Source organism: Corylus avellana, chromosome 4, assembly GCF_965113065.1.
Source record: "Corylus avellana chromosome 4, dhCorAvel1.hap1.2, whole genome shotgun sequence".
Taxonomy (NCBI): Eukaryota; Viridiplantae; Streptophyta; class Magnoliopsida; order Fagales; family Betulaceae; genus Corylus; species Corylus avellana.
The window spans coordinates 2,279,738-2,297,382 of record NC_142493.1 but is presented as its reverse complement, the minus strand read 5'-3'; the positions used below and the strand labels follow the sequence as shown (position 1 = coordinate 2,297,382).

The 17,645-nt window shown below is 37.4% G+C and overlaps 3 protein-coding genes and 1 non-coding gene across 5 annotated transcripts; 3 read left to right on the top strand and 1 right to left on the bottom strand.

Moving 5' to 3' along the window:
* LOC132178709 (ABSCISIC ACID-INSENSITIVE 5-like protein 7) lies at positions 1 to 3,717 on the top strand. The gene is made up of 4 exons (XM_059591225.2): positions 1 to 2,227; positions 3,002 to 3,073; positions 3,164 to 3,193; positions 3,394 to 3,717. Exons 1-4 carry the CDS (start codon positions 1,076 to 1,078, stop codon positions 3,466 to 3,468), a joined length of 1,329 nt encoding a protein of 442 aa, XP_059447208.2. The 5' UTR covers positions 1 to 1,075; the 3' UTR covers positions 3,469 to 3,717.
* A 2,061-nt stretch (positions 3,718 to 5,778) lies between these two features.
* TRNAE-CUC (transfer RNA glutamic acid (anticodon CUC)) lies at positions 5,779 to 5,851 on the top strand. The gene has a single exon. It is a non-coding gene; the product is annotated as a tRNA-Glu (tRNA).
* A 672-nt stretch (positions 5,852 to 6,523) lies between these two features.
* DJ1C (Class I glutamine amidotransferase-like superfamily protein) lies at positions 6,524 to 11,333 on the bottom strand. The gene is made up of 8 exons (XM_059592660.2): positions 10,970 to 11,333; positions 10,552 to 10,752; positions 10,006 to 10,155; positions 9,732 to 9,911; positions 8,479 to 8,556; positions 7,522 to 7,722; positions 7,100 to 7,237; positions 6,524 to 7,022 (listed from the first exon to the last, which is right to left on the bottom strand). The coding sequence occupies exons 1-8, from the start codon at positions 11,219 to 11,221 to the stop codon at positions 6,810 to 6,812; spliced, it is 1,413 nt and encodes a 470-aa protein (XP_059448643.1). The 5' UTR covers positions 11,222 to 11,333; the 3' UTR covers positions 6,524 to 6,809.
* A 1,129-nt stretch (positions 11,334 to 12,462) lies between these two features.
* On the top strand, positions 12,463 to 16,691 carry MCCB (3-methylcrotonyl-CoA carboxylase). Of its 2 annotated transcripts, XM_059591037.1 has the most exons (10): positions 12,463 to 12,800; positions 12,887 to 13,006; positions 13,368 to 13,802; positions 14,088 to 14,178; positions 14,518 to 14,759; positions 14,885 to 15,049; positions 15,420 to 15,494; positions 15,739 to 15,870; positions 16,153 to 16,209; positions 16,314 to 16,691. In XM_059591037.1, the coding sequence occupies exons 1-10, from the start codon at positions 12,609 to 12,611 to the stop codon at positions 16,515 to 16,517; spliced, it is 1,713 nt and encodes a 570-aa protein (XP_059447020.1). In that variant the 5' UTR covers positions 12,463 to 12,608; the 3' UTR covers positions 16,518 to 16,691. The 2 variants fall into 2 exon arrangements, with proteins under 2 accessions (XP_059447020.1, XP_059447019.1); XM_059591036.1 differs by having other exon boundaries at positions 12,463 to 13,006.
* Positions 16,692 to 17,645: the final 954 nt, after the last annotated feature.

The window sequence follows — 17,645 nt, the reverse complement described above, 5'->3', positions numbered from 1 at the left end:
CTGACAATATTTCAAGGCTATTTTTTGTTTATTTTCCTTTTTGTGGACTTTTTTTTTGTGATTAATGAAGAATTTGATGATATTGAGGATTGGATGCTCCACTCTATATGGGAGGAGCTTGGATGTTTTGTACACCATGTTTAGGAGAAAAAAAAATCATTTTTTTTTTCTATACTATAATTGGTAGTGAACAGAAGTAGCAGAAATGGGGTAGTGCTTTTTTAATTTATTTTTTTAAAAAAAGGTATGGTTTTTGAGGTTTATCGTGTTGATTATGATATGGGAAGAATTGGGTTGGCTTTGGTTGATAACTTCAAGTCTTGGTTTTGATTAATACTATGGATTTTAGTTATGAGATTAATATAGACTATAGTCTTAGTAATTGGAAATCTAAAAGCTGTTTGTAATTTTGTGAACATATATGTTGGTGAATCTTGGATCTGAATGAAGCTGAAGAATAAACGGGACAAAAGTGCTTTGGTTTTCTTAACTGATCTGCACCTGTTGGATTGATGGGTCATGGGTGTATAGGACAGTTTGTTTGCTTCTAGTTGCTTCTACTTTGCACTACTTCAGATTCTTGCATTGGTATCTTAAGTCGAAAGTTTGGTTTTTGCAGGGTTTCAATCATGTGAAGCTATAATTGAGCTTATTTTTTAACATGGGATTTTTAATGGTTTATCTTAAGTCTTGAAACTTGGGGTTGTTGTACTTGTATTTAAACTTTTAAATATCGGATTTTTATGTGAGTTTTTTGCTCCCCATGGTTCCAATGATTTCAAGCTGTAATTTCAGAATTTAGTTTGTTTGCTCATATGGATTATTATGTTTGCAGTTTGATGTTTATGGGTTTTCCAATTTGGTTTCACTCAGTTAGTCCATAAATAGATCTGAGTGTGAATTTTCTGCTTCACTGACCCATCATTTTCTTGACTTGGTGAACTCCGGATCTGAATCTGAAGAAACCAACACAACGCAAACTGAAAAGTATACTTGATCTGCTCCGAGTGGATGCTATATATATAAGGCAGTTTGCTTGAGCCAATCTGTTGTCACTGCTGCAAGCTTTCAAAATATGGGGTCTTACATGAACTTTAAGAACTTCAGTGATGCACCACCTGGGGATGGCGGTTATAGGAAGCCACAGGGAAATTCGACGCTGGCCCGGCAGTCTTCTGTATACTCCTTGACCTTTGATGAGTTTCAGAACACCATGGGTGGGCTTGGAAAGGATTTTGGATCCATGAACATGGATGAACTTCTGAAAAATATATGGACTGCTGAGGAGATTCAAGCCTTGACATCTTCAGCTGGTGGGGGAGAAGAAAATGTACCCGGTGGAAATTTGCAGAGGCAAGGATCTTTGACATTGCCACGGACACTTAGTCAGAAAACTGTTGATGAAGTTTGGAGAGACTTGTTCAAGGAAGGTAGTGGTGCTACTCAAGATGGGAGCGGCACTAGGGAATCAAATTTGCCGCAGAGGCAACAAACTTTGGGAGAGATGACTTTGGAAGAGTTTTTGGTGAGAGCAGGAGTGGTGAGAGAAGATACTCAACCAACTGGAAGGCCAAATAATACTGTATTCTATGGTGAACTACCACAACCAAATAATAACACCAGTTTAGCTTTTGGGTTTCAACAGCCAGTTCAAAGTAATGGGGTCTTGGTTAATCGGATAATGGAGAACAATAATTCAGTTCCTACTCAGCCTTCTAGTTTATCTCTGAACAATAATGTAGGTGGAGTTAGATCTTCCCAGCAACAAATTCGGCGGCAGCCACAGCAGCAGCAGCAGCAGCAACATCAACAGCAACAGCCGCTCTTCCCCAAGCCTGCAACTGTGGCTTTTGCCTGTCCCATGCATCTAGTAAACAATGGTCAGCTTCCTAGCCCGCAAAGGAGGGGTGCAATGGTTGGAGTTGCAGAGCCTTCTGTGAATACGACTTCAGTTCAGGGCAGCGGGTTACAGGGAGGAGGAATTGGCATGGTTGGTGTTGGTCCTGGGGGTGTCAGTGTCACTAGTGTGGCTGGATCTCCTGCAAGTCATATATCATCTGATGTGATTGCAAGGAGTAGTGTAGATACATCATCTTTGTCACCAGTTCCATACGCTTTTAGCCGGGGAAGGAAGTGCGGTGGGGTTTTGGAGAAAGTAGTAGAGAGAAGGCAAAGGAGAATGATAAAGAATAGAGAGTCAGCTGCAAGATCACGGGCTCGTAAGCAGGTAAGCATATTGTCTTTTCCACTATGTAGCAGTTAAATACCATCCCTAGTGATTTGCTTCTGTTATCATGTTTTGGGCTTTTAGTTAGAGTTGTAGCTCAATGTTTGGTTAATGGTAGTTTGTGCATTAGCATCCGCATAGTAGATTCAACTTCAGCCATTCAAGTGCATACTATCATGATGTTCCCCATATTCTCACAATTTTCCCCCTCTTGTAAAATTTGGATGAGCCTACTCACCGGCTTAAACTTATAAGAACTAAAGGGAATCCTCTCAGCTGCTAGATTTGAGTTGGAATAACCAGAACCAGCACATCCTTTAGGAAGTCAAATTTATTTTTAATTTATAATTCTCTTATCTATGGTGGTTTCAATAATACAATTGAGAATATATGCGGCTGTAGTTAATAACAGCAATGAAACTATAGTTTGTATCTACCTGCTTCTGTTGATGAAACAACCTGGTGCTTAAATTGGTTAATTAGCAATTTATTTCCCTTAAGAAAGATTTGTATATGAATTGATGAAAATGAAATAGGAAAAAACAAGGGAAGATGTTACTTCGTAAATGTTTGGTGAATCCTGTTATTGTGAACTTGGATAATGTCTGGTTATCTCAGGCATTTGTTGAATGTCTGAAAAGCAAAATCATAGTGATTTCAGGCATTTGTTGAATGTAAGATGTTTTACCTCTGCTTGTTTATTATATTGCGATTTAGTTTATTAGAAGAATAATTGATAATTGATGTTGCTTTTCTCTTTTGGGTTTCTTGCAGGCCTATACCTTGGAACTGGAAGCAGAAGTTGCAAAACTTAAAGAAACGAACCAAGAATTACAGAGAAAACAGGTATGCTTTTAATTCAATTCAAAATCTTGGTCATTTTTTTGGTAATTTTGGTGGTGAAGATTCTCTTTAACCTTGTTCTGGTTGCTGCAGGAAGAAATTATGGAAATGGAGAAAAAAGAGGTGGATGTCCCCTTTGATATGTCTCATTGCCTTAAATTTTCATGCACGCTCATTAACTTAACAAGTGAAGCAAGATTTCATTTTGTTCCTTTAAAAAACAAGGGTTCTCATTGTGAATCATGAACAAGCACTGAACACTTATTAGTTAATTTTACCAGTAGATTTGGAGGCTGAACAACTCCATCTGTTTGTTTTGGCAGATTTTAGAGAAAATGAATCGGCAGTGGGGAAGTAAAAGACAATGCTTGAGAAGAACGCTGACGGGCCCTTGGTAGAGAAATAAATCGGACTGTGGATATAATAACTAGTGCTTGAGGACACAGATGTAGGTGATGGTGTTGTATGAGGTTGGAATGTGTATCCATGATCTGATTCTGGTCTTATACTACAAAGAGTTTGTAGCTGTATGTATAGGAGCAGATAGTGTTTGAGTTGTAAATTACAAAGATAAAAACTTTTGTGTTTGTGTACTTGTGTGGTATCTATTTGCAAACTTCTTTTTTGGGGGAGGGAAACCTCCATTACTTTCATTTTCACCATCTGTCTGCAACTCATTTGATCAAAATGGGGCACTTTTTTATTCCCTTTTTCAGTTCTACAAATTTCTGGATGTTGGGGTGCTTGAATGATGACTATATGTTTTTCCAGGAACTTGTGGAATTATCTTCAGCATTTCTTTCCTCACTTTGCCTCATTGTTTTGCAGTTCTGATGGATGATATACTAGAATCTACATGTTAATATTCGGTAGAAATGTGGAACAAGATAAGCAGCTCAAAAACAGTTGTATCCATGCCTTTTGTTATGTGCATAATTTTTCAAATTTTGGGGCAGAAGTTCCAGAAAAATATGGGAGTAGATAGATTGCAATTAGGGGGATCTATTTTCTTTGCATAAACAATGTGTTGCCAACCGACTACTGGAGGTTGTGTGGACTCCAATTATTTAAATACTACCTGTTTAGCTCGAGTATGTGGGACTTGAGCTGTTTGAGCACTTAACTAAATAAGTGACGAGTAATTAGGCTCTCACATATGCAATGGACATCCTCATTGCATTGAATCTCAGTCCCGAACTATTAATGCTAAAATTTAGAGGACAAAGATGAATCTACCTAGAGAATGGATCCTCCCTAAAAGGGTTTGAAATAGTTGGGGTTTGGGATCTTGCTCAAGTCTCAACTAAACATCTCAAATTTGAAAAAATAAAATAAATAAAAATAAAAATTATAGACCTAGATTCAACTCCATTTTTAAGCCAAACAAATCGATATTAACAAATGTTTAAGCCAAAACACAAAGACTTGGTTTGCTTCCATCTCCAATTCAGCAACATCTTAAACTTCATCTTCTTCTTCTTCGTATGACTGAAGAACAACTAAGACATTTGCTAATTACATTTACAAATTCTAGTGAAATTTAAAACTATAGATGAAATTATTACAATTTCAAGTGACTTTTTTTCATGTCAACTTATTTAAAAAAGAAAAAAAAAAAAGGAAAGGTCTTTGCCAAAGTGTGGTATATGATTACTAAAAAAAGAAAACTATTACCACATTTGCAATTCTGTCGGTAAATTATCTGTTATACAAATAGGGTAAGTACAGAAAACGAAAATGCTCCTAAGATGTGTTACAACGTCACTTTCCTTAAGAAAATATTTGCCCCCACCAGAATTGGTATGCAACAGGGTTTACAGCAAATTTTTCTCCAGGATACAATGGAGCCCAGAAACCTCTGTATTTTTAACTGCGTTATGCACAAACGAAATTAAAACCCGAAAATACCCTTAGACTTTCTATTCTAATCAGAGACAAAAAATAAAAGGATAATGCTTATTTTTTTAAAATTCAAAACAAGGGTATTAAAGAGAATTGAATTGTCATAGATAATTATCCATTATCAGATAATTTCGAATTTCAAAATAAAACTGCAATTTTGAATTTCGAAGATAAAACTGCTGTTTTGAATTTCGAAAATAAAACTGCTGTTTTGAATTTCGAAAATAAAACTGCTGTTTTGAATTTCGAAAATATAAACTGCTGTAAACTGTTAATCCAATTGGCACTTAAATCTGACCGTTAGATTAAATAATTATTTAATCTCAATAGTTAGATCAACAATCCAGTAGATCTAACCATTGGATCTACTTAAGAAGCATCCTACGGTTTAGATCAAACATCTAGATCGAACGATCTTGACCGTCCAAAAATGAATGGTCATGATCTGATCGCTCCGAGCTCCGATGCTTCGTGCCAAGTGCGCCATCAAGGCGCCACTAGCGCCCTACAGCCCACGCCACGCGCGCGTGTGCGTCCGGTGCTTCACACCGTACAGTAACATGTATTAGGGTGTACCCTAGCATAGATCATTTAACAGCTTAAACTTGTTGGAACTTATAAATGCCAACAAAATCTTCACTCTTTCCAATGTGGGATAACTTTCATTCAATGCTCTTTAAAACTTTCCATTTAAAACATTCCCAAGACACAAAATAATATCTATATATATATATTTATTTTGAAAATATTTCAACATTATCAACAGATATAAGTTTTAAAATACTAAAAGGAGTAGATAACCAAAATCCGTTGTAGTCTAGTTGGTCAGGATACTCGGCTCTCACCCGAGAGACCCGGGTTCAAGTCCCGGCAACGGAACTTTTTTACAACCATTTTCCGTTATAAAAAAGCGGAGTCGTCTTTGCCTAAGTGGTGTTTCGCACAAGATGCCTCAGACCAGAAAAAAGGCCCCCAAAAGGACAACTCACTTTTTTTTATTTCACTTTGTCTTCAGACAAAGGCAACCTTGAGTGGAACAATAATGGCGTGCAAGAGAGAGGCTTTTGAGTTTTGACAAGCCCCAAAGCGAGCAAGGGAGACCCTTCTTTCATGAAATTGGCATCACATCATAAAGGCATCTAAATCCTTTGCATCTTCAATTACATTTTAGAAACTTCATTTTGGCCGACACCCAACATCTTCTGTTTTTTTTTTTTTTTTTTTTGACATTTGTTTTTTTTGTTCTCAAGACAAATATATTAATTATGTGATGTGTGACTTGAATTAAAGTTGGTAGGCCTCAATGTTTTGTTTTTCTCCTCCTCGTATTCAAAAGTGTCATTCCTTACACGTGTTGTTGGCACTGAAAAGATAAGTTTTCTCTTTTGTATAGAGCTTTGAGTTTGAATGATTTTCATTGGACTACTCTTTATCATGCTCGTCTTTGCTTGTGAATGTAAGCTTGTTAAGTTGAACCACATAAATCTTCGTGTTCTATGTGATTGTCAAGCTGAAAAATCAATTTGAGATCATTTTGACATTTTGAAAATCATAGATTATTCCAAGTGTCATTCTTTTTGACATTGAATGAACAATCTGAGTTCGTGAACAAATTTTGCAATATATGCAGTCTATGCAGATATGTGACTGTAAATTGTGGTTTACAAAACAAGACATTTGAGTAAATCATCAGTGGCATGAATTGCAGGCAAGCAATGGTGATCTGTGACCAAGCCTTCTGGTAAATAGGGCCCATCAGGCATCAGGCAAGCATATGGCCTAGCACAGCTGTAAAAATGATCTACAATACACAAGGACTTGACTTGTATTGGATCTTCTAACTCCTGGGATACTCAAAAACAAGGCCTTCTGCAACACTTCTTGCTCTTGCATGACCAAAAAGTTTTCCCACAATAGCCAATGCAAAATCTGTTACAGTGGCAAGTCCCCTGCTTGTAATTAGTTTACCATCAATAACTACTTTGGCATCATTCACTGGTTCCTTGGCAAGCTTGTTTATGACAGACGGATGAGCCGTGGCTCTCTTATCCTGCGTTTCGCAGACAAATGACAAAGCTTTAACATACGAAGGTTTGAAGCAGGATGATATCAACTGGTTTAAACTACCTTCAGTAAACCCTGTTTATGCAAGACTGCCGGCGAAGAGCAGACTGCTCCAAAAATTCTTCCAGCTGAACCTTGTTCTTTGAGCAGCTTCTTGAGAACCTTAGATTTGTGTAGCCTCTCATCCCCAGCAATTCCTCCCTGAAATTTGCAATGCAAAACTCTTAAAAGGATGAAGCGTGGGAAAGGAAAAATAATATTTAGGAGCATATAATGCAGAAAGAGTGACTTCGGAAAGGAAAAAAAAAAACAATTTCTTTTGGGCCACGCAAAGATATATTTGTTTGACCAAGACACCAAGACGAATATCAATGCTAAAATGGGAACTCAAGATCTTTTAAAAAATCCCTACATCCTAAAAAACTAATACAAATGGTGCAAGAATGCTACTTGTATTATCCAAAAGAGAAGTTGGTTTATCTCACTGGAAGAATGATTAGATCGTATATTGACTCAGCAGCATCACCAATTAACGTATCAGCAACAATTTTTGTGCCTTGAGCTGCCAAAATCTGCACAGATTTTTCAACTGAAGCAACCACAACATCAACTTTCGCTCGCCGTAGAATATCTGCAATAGTTACTACTTCAATCACTTCAGAGCCGTTTGCAACTGGAATGAGGACCTGTATAACCAATGAATGATGAGAAAATGTCTTCAGATTTAAACCCTGCACTCGCTCAAGCGTGGGCGCGCACACACTATGAAAGAAGGCCACATCCACTTATGTTAGATTACCAAGGATAAGACTTGTCTGTGAAGATAAGCCATGTGAATTTAAAGCTGGAAGAGCAAGCAACAAAACAAAGAATGCAATAAAACAGTAAGACATGACAATCAGTCTCAACCTTAAATGCCCACCTGGTTCAGCGACCAGATAAAATGAAGAAAGCAGCTCCTATATCCTATTCAAGTTTCTAGAGAAAAACCATAATACAATGATGGATAATTCTTTGTTAAAATTTTCCTACTTAACTACATATCTATGGCTAACAATTCTATAAAGGAAGGAGGCACTAGTGCTGTTAATAGTTTAGAGGTCAGACTACTAAGAACCTATCAACCACAATTATCAAATGGGATTGCTCACTTTCAAATTATTTCTAGCAATAATTTATGCCAAGAAATGATCTTTTGGAGGTAAATAATGGCAAGGAGATTATAAAGAAGAACAAAAAGCAGAAATTTTGAATTATCTTCTCTTGCTCATTTGTAAAAAATCATGCAAAATGTCTATTGGAAAATAGAAAGAACATAACCTTCATATATTCTCTTAGGATCAACGTGACAGTAGGAAATGGAACAGGGGTGCCAAATAAACCAAGCTGCATATCCGTATACACAAGACTTATTCAATTAAGTGGTAAGTAAAGCAACTTACACGAGGGGTGTGGTCAACAGACCATTCAACTTTGTTGAACTCTACCTTTCTAGGGTTATCATCAGCAGTAGACATCAACTAATACAAAAGAACCAAAGAGTGTTAGCTCAAGCTAAATAGGTAAAGACCATATGACAAAAAAGGGGAAAAAAATAGAATATGTAAGGGGAACTCTGATGTGAGTGAAAAGATAAATTCATTATTTCGCCTTGTTTGGCTAGGCATGTTTTTGTTTTTGTTTTTAAATTCATATTTTTTGATTTTGTAAATAGATTTGGCACAAATTCACAAACTCAAAATTTTGCCCAATGTTTTAAAAATCACACAATACATATGCATCAGTTTCTTAAAAAATCCAAAACAAGAATGAAATTTGGCCCATCCAATGCATCGGTTTCTTAAAAAATTCAAAACAAAAATGAAATTTGGCCCATCCAAACATATTTTTTCAGGATGCCAGATGCACAGGGACGAAGCACATTAACCACTTTCCTTTCTATTCATCTTTAGTACACTTAAATTAAGCCATTAAAATATAATACCAAATTCCGAAATATATAGTTGTATTGAACATCTCCCTCTCCTTGCTATCAATGGTAATGAGCCCATAAGGGGTAATTAAAGTACTCTTTGACCTCCCCTTTTTCATTCTGCTTTCTTTACTGTACTCCATTTTCTTGGTTCTTTTATCACACTACAGACAATCTTAGCATCAGAGGTCACTTTCATAAAATTCTTCTATACGGCTGATTTTTTTTTTTTTTTTTGGGCCGGGTGGGGGGGGGGGGGGGGGAGACTATGCAACAGATCCATATTGAAGAATCTACAGAATTTGCAAAACAAGAGCATTTTAAACCTCAATTGGACTCAGCCTCATAACAAGGGGGATCTTCAAACTATACAAGTACTTATCTATTGGTATACAATTTGAAATATATAATTAGATCAGATAAGATCTGAGCAGGTTGAATAATGTATTGAAATCCTACTAAAATTCCCACAAACTATTCACTCTACTCTCCATTTTCCATTTTTATGAGTCAATCTTGTTATTTAACGTCACAGCTTCCATAGATTATGTCAGAGAGAAACAATGCACCTACAGCCATGATGATCCACATGCTTTATTTGCATACCATAACAATACTGATATCCTGAGAGTCTTCGCTTCCACAGCAAATATGAAAATAACTATCAAAGAATAAAGACCATGCTGCAAACCATATTAACCCAACTAGAGTAGTTGACCTTACCAATAATTGTCCAACCTCGTTGGCAACTGACTCTCCGAACAGCTGCTCTACCAAGGAAAGAGCAAACTCAAAAGTGGTTCCGGGACCGCGGCTTGTTGTAAGCTCCCCAGAAACTTGAATAGTTGACTTAACAGCCCAGAAGTTTGAAAGCTTGTCCATGAATGCAGGGTGACAAGTTGTCTTCCATGAAAAACTACGACACAATTAGCCGAAAAAATATATTGATATGCATAGATTCATTAAATTTTAATCAAAATCAAACCAAGTAAGCCACCTGCTTTCTTCTCAGGAGACCCCAAGGCAGAAGCGTGACTGCTGGAGCAGCACAAATAGCCCCGTATAGCCTCTTTTCCTCGGCCTGGTTTTTCATTATTTTCTGCAGAACTTCACAGTCTCTTAAACGCACAGAGCCAGGCATTCCACCCTAACAACAATGCAGATTACATTAACCACCAAAAAAACTAATTGTCAAACTAATTTGCACAACTTATTAGTCTACAACCAAATTCCAATGTAAATTGATTAATCGGTCAGTAAGCACCCAAATAAGAGGGTATGCAAGTGTAACTATATCATTATGGCGACAAAACCCCAGCTAAATCTCGCACCATTTTTTTTTTTCCTTTCATTTTGAGCAATTTATTTCAATAATTTCCTAGTCTCTTACACTCTTTACTGTTACAAACTACCCCTATTACCAACTACCTAATCTTTGTCATGGCAATACTACTTTTGGCTTCTAACTAAAAGAACAGAAACTGTAATTTTAAGGTTATGCATGAATATAAACAAACAATATTATATTGTTCTGAAAGCTAACCGGCAACGCCACGAGATCGAAAACTTGATCTGAACAGGTCGAGATGGAGGTGTCAGCAACCAGCTTGGTGCCACTAGAAGCTTCAATCTCAAGCTGCGGCTCCACCGAGGCCACTGTGACGTCCGCACCAGCTCGTCGCAGAACATCAATTATAATAACAGCTTCCATTTCCTCCGTACCAAATCCAATGGGAACCAACACCTGCCCCGCACAAAACCACACAAATAACAAATCTTTAGTCTTTCTAAAACAGGAAAGCTTCTTAAGAAAAAAAACACAAATCTAAAGTTATAAACCCATGTAACAAATTTGAAAAATTGTCCATTTCTTTCATCAAAATTATCAGCAACCAAATGGATAAACAAGTGGATTCTGAAGCTTGTTAACGAAATGGAGAAATGGGTGTTGAAGAAAAGACCTTCTTGGGAGGGAGAGAGGTGGTTGTGTCAGTTGTAGTAGCAGTAGTTGTTGTTATGGTGGTGAGTGTTGTTGAAGAGAGGGTTTTAGTGGGGTTTGAAGTGCGTTTCGGGGTGGTGGTTCGTTGCTGTTGAGAAGGCATGGATGCGAAGGATAAAAAAGAAATAGCAGTTGCAGAGGCAGCCATTGGAGAGCGCTTATGAGAAGAGGAGTTGAGAGGAGGTGGCCAGAGCATAGACGAGAGAGACTCCATTGATGCTCTCGACTCGCAGAATCAGACCGCCTTATCCGGGTTTTAGCGTGTCTTTCCGGCTTTAAACGTATCACTCGATTATCGGAAATTATTCACAGTGCTCTACTCTATACGATGAAATCACCTTTAAAACCTCTTTTCCAATTACAAAGAATTATCATTTGGGATAAAAATAATTCATACGATATTTTATAAATTTCCTCAAATTTCACCTATTATTTCTAAATCTTTTAGACGTCATAAACTTGTGGCGACCAATATTTTTTTTTAAATAAATAAATAACAAATATGATGTACTAATATTTTTTTTTTTCATTATAGACAGCCCAAATCACAACAATATAAGAGGAAGAAAAAAAAAAAGGTGACTTGCAAACCACCGTGATCGAGTTTCAGTAAACCATCTCTTTTTTCTACAAGATGATCCGGTCACCCTTACATTGGTCATTAAAGATGATTGAATAACTCTTCTCCTTTAGTCATATAGAGTGGTTTGAGACCCATAAATTGGGCATTGTGATGAGTGAACCGCTCATTTTGGTCATTGAACTAATTCAACAGTATGACTTTTAGATAAGGTTGAATTACACTCTTTGGCCAAAGGAATAGTTTGGTCATCCCAATAACCACAACAATGGCTTATACACTCTTCTTGTAACTTGCAACCCCTTTGATTATGGGATTGTACACAACCCTTAAATCAATTATTAGGGATGGTCGAAAACCGTTTTGAGCAACGAAATGATTCCACCACCACTACTAACCAATTTAGGGGTGGGCAAATTAACCACCTACCGATTATCGATCGCTTACCGATCGAGAACCGACCAACACCACTTAACCGATGGCTGGTAAGCGGTATGACTTTTTTTCATTTCTTACAAACTCGGTTTAGTATGCGAAATAACATTTTTTAATCAAACCGACTTTACCGACATTACCAAACCGACATTTGGTAACAAAACAAAAAGTTGGCTGAATAAGTAGGTAAAAATTTTCACTTTACTAACAATAACTGTGCAAAATGTGAAAACCCTATTTTCATAATCGAAATATCCGACTCCCTACTAACCACCATAGTGGCTTGCACACTGCTTATCTTTGTAAACTCCAACTTAAAAATTACTAAATTAGCCCAAATTTTTATAAAAAAAAAAAAATAAATAAATAAAATGCTACGATTTTTTATGACAAAATTGCGTCTAAAAGGCAAATTCCAAAAAAAAAAGCATGTCCGCTAACCGAAACGGATATGCATGACAGATAAGCGCTTATTACATATTGATCAGAGGGCGCTTACCGGGACGATAAACAGAGCCAACGAGTCACTGACCTTGGCCTCTCAGACACACGCACAGAGCGAGAGAGAGAGAGTGAGAGAATCGAAATGCTTAGGGTTTTGGCGAGGAGAGCAGCTGCTTCGGCTTCATCGCATCCATGGACTGCTCACTCAATTCAGAGACGGCAATTCTGCCTCGGAGTCCTTCCCGACGGCGTCGACCGGAGCTCCGAGTCCTTCGCTCGCAACTCACAGGCCATGGACGCCCTCATCTCCGACCTTCATTCCCACATCATCAAGGTGCGCGTCCGTGCTTGCATGCGTGCGTGTGTGTCTTTGTACATGTGTGCGCGTGTGTGATAACCGAGCGATTGTGTTTGTGGAAGGTTCTGAGTGGAGGAGGAGCAGAGGCTGTGAAGAGGAATAAGAGTAGGAACAAGCTTCTACCGAGAGAAAGAATCGATCGCCTTCTTGACCCTGGTTCTTCATTCCTTGAGCTTTCTCAGGTTCTGTCTTTAATTTCATTTCGTTTATTCAGTCTCTCTCCGATCAGATTTCGTGCATATTGTTGAAAGTTACCCAAATGTTTTTCGTTTATGCACGTGTTCCCTTGTCAATTGATTGGGTTTGATGCATTTTGTGATGATTTATATCAAAGCCAGATGTTCTGTGTTGGAACTCAAATTCCGTAAATTCACCCTATTTAAATTAAATATTTTTGATGTTGGAACTATTAAAGTATAAAGTATTGATTAAACGATTAAATTTACCTTTTTTTTTTATGAGCTTAAATTTTTAGGATAAATGATGATTTAACAAATATGAGGTGTCTTTGGCGTGTAATGGTGTGTTTTATATATGATAAAGCTTGCAGGCCATGAGTTATATGAAGAATCCTTGCCATCTGCCGGGATTGTTACTGGAATAGGTCCGGTGCATGGACGGCTTTGTATGTTTGTGGCTAATGACCCAACTGTTAAAGGAGGAACTTATTATCCCATCACCGTTAAAAAGCATCTTAGGGCACAAGAGATTGCGGCTAAATGCAAATTGCCGTGCATATATCTTGTTGATAGTGGAGGTGCTTTCCTTCCTAAGCAGGCTGATGTCTTCCCCGACAGGGATAATTTTGGTAGAATTTTCTATAATCAAGCCATAATGTCTGCTGAAGGCATTCCCCAAATTGCACTGGTATTGGGTTCCTGCACAGCTGGGGGTGCCTATATACCTGCAATGGCTGATGAAAGTGTAATGGTCAAAGGAAATGGTACTATTTTTCTAGCCGGGCCACCTCTTGTGAAGGTTAGTTCCTGGCTTTCTGGTGTTTGAAAATGCTTCATGGGGTAATTCCTGGATCCGTTTCATGATTTCTTGGTATCTTTTGTGTCTTCCGTTTGTTAAACGGAGTATTATAAAGTGTTTTGCACATGTGCGCTTGTGGAATGTTGTGCTTACATGTATGCATCAATTAGTTTGTCTACCCTCCTTATACAGCCATAGAATGTTGCAACCAGACGTTCTTCCCTGAGATTACAAACGTAATGTCTCAAAAATCTATATGCTATTCTAAAGAAGATGTTTCAATAGGCTGCAACAGGAGAGGAAGTGTCTGCAGAAGATTTGGGGGGTGCTACTGTGCATTGCAAAACATCAGGAGTTTCAGATTATTTTGCTCAAGGTTTTGGTTTTGCCATTCTGCCTTTATACCTTAAAAGCACCACTTTCTGAGTTCATTATGATCTTCTCAGTGCTTTCTGCTTATTTAAGACTCTTTATGCTTGGCATGCCATTTCGATTTAGAGAAATTTGTATTGTGAGATTCAATTTACCGGATTTGAACTTTAAAATTCATGTTTGAAGTTCTGTATTTCTTGAGTTATTAGAAACTCCCTTTCTCTCTCTCTTCCCCCTCTCTGTGTCTCTTTAAGAAACAAGATACAAGCTTTTTGTTCTTCACCCCCCCCCCCCCCCCCCCCCCCAGGTTGGTGATCATTTATGTGTTTATGCATTCTTGTAGATGAACTGCATGGACTTGCCCTTGGGAGAAACATTGTTAAGAACTTGCACATGGCTGGGAAGGAAGGGCTGTTAAGTAGATTGCAGATTGGAAACCATGAATATAAAGAACCATTATATGATGTAAAGGAACTTCGTTCCATTGCACCAACTGACCTTAAGCAGTCCTTTGACATACGATCAGTTATTGCTCGCATTGTTGATGGAAGCGAATTTGATGAATTCAAGAAATTGTATGGCACTGTGAGGGCTTTTCCATCACTTGAACTTCTAAGTTTTTATGTGTTCGCTTTTATTTTATATTTTTTTCTAGTCTGTGTTTACTTTTACTATTTATAGATTATGTAATCTCCATTGTGTCTTTGCAGACTCTTGTGACGGGTTTTGCTAGGATTTTTGGACAACCAGTTGGAATTGTTGGAAACAATGGAATATTATTTAATGAATCTGCTTTAAAAGGGGCTCATTTCATTGAACTATGTACTCAACGAAACATTCCTTTGGTCTTCCTTCAGAACATTACTGGATTTATGGTATGTAGTTTCACTGTTAATGAAGCTTTCTAACATCTCTGCATCATTACAGTTTCAAAGAAAAGGGACTGTAGGAAAAAGGAAATAAAAATGGACTGAGTCAGACAGTTCAAAACAAGGTTTGTAAGATTTACCAGAGATCTCTAATCCAAGTAATGGTAGTAGTCTCTTCTGTTGAACAAAAGAGAGGAGTTTGAACCATATTTTTTTAGCTCAACAGAAGCTCCTAGTTTGTTCTCTTTTTTTCTTTTTCTTTTTTGCATTTATACTTGTAAACTGTCAAAATATGTTGAGGTACAATATTTATGGAGATAAGTCCATCCAAGTTGGTAAAAGCTTGGAACAATAACGGTTAATATTCATTTGGTAGGTTGGCTCGAGATCTGAGGCAAATGGTATAGCAAAATCTGGAGCAAAAATGGTTATGGCAGTTTCCTGTGCGAAGGTTGGTGCCTCTCGTATTAAAATGTTAATTTCATTTTTATTCTTTTGTAGCATTTGAGATATAAAACCTATGGGGTTTGTGTTCACCTTGTTATTTTATAATTACTTATGTACTTTGTAACTTTTAAGTTTAGACAATTATCTGTTAAAATGGCTCTTTCATTTATAACTAAAAAAGAGAAGAGCAAAAGAAAGATATGAAGGAAGTGATTTACTCCTGCACCTTTTCCAATCGTTGTGTTTAGGTTCCCAAAGTCACCATTATTGTTGGTGGGAGCTTCGGTGCTGGAAATTATGCAATGTGTGGTCGTGCTTATAGTCCTGACTTCATGTTCCTTTGGCCAAATGCCAGAATATCTGTGATGGGTGGTGCTCAGGTAGCCTTTTCACTCAATACATTCTTGCATATCGCTGGCGTGTAAATGAGATATCATGTTTTGCTTTGAGAGATCATGCTTCCTTCAAAACAAGCCTACAAGAACATAAGACCTGCCTCTCTTTGAGATGTCAATTAGATATCATGTTTTGCTTTGGTGTAAAAGCATTCATGTAGCCAACCCCATTTAGGTGAAGTAAGTAGAGAATAATTTCGAAGTCTTGAATCTAGAAGTCTAAATTGTTTTAGGTGTAGATTGACATATTTTTCTTTGAATATTCAGGCTGCTGGTGTGCTGGCTCAGATAGAAAAAAGCAACAAGAAAAAGCAAGGGATTCAGGTAGAAGCTTCTTTCTGTCTTTGAGGAAACATGACTTATCTTATTTCTCCATAACATCAGGGTCATCTTAATTGTCTGTGTGTGGTTTGCATGATTTGATATAGTGGGACAAGGAAGAAGAGGAAAGATTCAAGACAAAGGTCGTGGAGGCTTATGAGAGAGAAGGAAGCTCTTATTACTCCACAGCAAGGCTCTGGGATGATGGAGTTATTGATCCAGCAGACACAAGAACAATCATAGGTCTCTCCATCTCTGCTTCTATGAACCGTGCCACAGAAGATACCAAGTATGGTGTATTTAGAATGTGATAAGCTATCATTTTCTGTGTTTGGAATGTGATGAGCAATCATTTCCTGTATACAAAGTGGCCAAATAGCTGCTGCACAGTAATCCAGTTGTGTTCCTTTGGCATCTTGTATGCTTTTCTGTAAAAGAACAGAAGGGAATAAATTCAAAACTTGTGGAAGCAAAATTTCCTTTCATCTTAATGTTCGAATATAGAGCATTCACATCCCCCTCAACAAAATCTGTTTTTAGCTAATTTGGCTTGCTTGCTAGCAAAAAATCACCAAAGCTCCTTTCATTTGGCTCTCCAATTTGGAGAGGCTTGTTGAAAAATGCTAGGCATTCAACAAAAGCCAAAAAAACGTTTTTTTTTTTTTTTTTTTTTTTTTTTTTTTTTTTTAATTATTTATCATTCTCCTCCGCTCAAACGATACCCCCCAAAAAAAGAAAAAAAAAAAAAAATTGTGGAAGAATAGAGAGTGAGATGTATGGTGTATTTGAAAATTGGATAATTAAAACAGAAAAAAGTGGCTTTTTGTTAGACAAATTAGTTAAGTTTAAGGAGTCGAATGTGAATGATTTTAGATGGCTAAAGTTTATCTTAACATCTATTTTTGGCTTCCTTGTCAAAGCCATGATCTTCATAGATTAAGGGGTTTCTCATGCTATATTAGCATTACCTTGAAAATAGTAATGGTACATATATAATACACCACATACTTATTTTATTTTTATTTTACGTGACAAGTTTTAGTAGTCATTATATATATATATCTACAATAAAGACTCATCCAAAGTTTTTTTTTTTTTTTGAGAAAATAGCCTCTTTCATTATATCCAAAGAAAGATCTCGAACCCAAAGGGTTCAACGTTACAAAGTCAAAAGCTCTTCAAGTACAATATCCAGTATGCAAACTGGCAATTGGTTATTCCATGTGCGTGGAGAGGGCTGGGTCAGGCCATTCTTGGCGAGCTGGTGAGCTCCCCTGTTAGCATCTCTGCGTACATGATGTACCTCCCACCTTCTTCAAGAACTTAGAAGAGCTCTAATATCATCCATAATATGCCCATACTGTCTCCGATCAGTACCCCTCTCTTGTAAGGCCTGCACAACCTGTAATGAATCCCCCTCTAAAATGAGATCCTGTAGA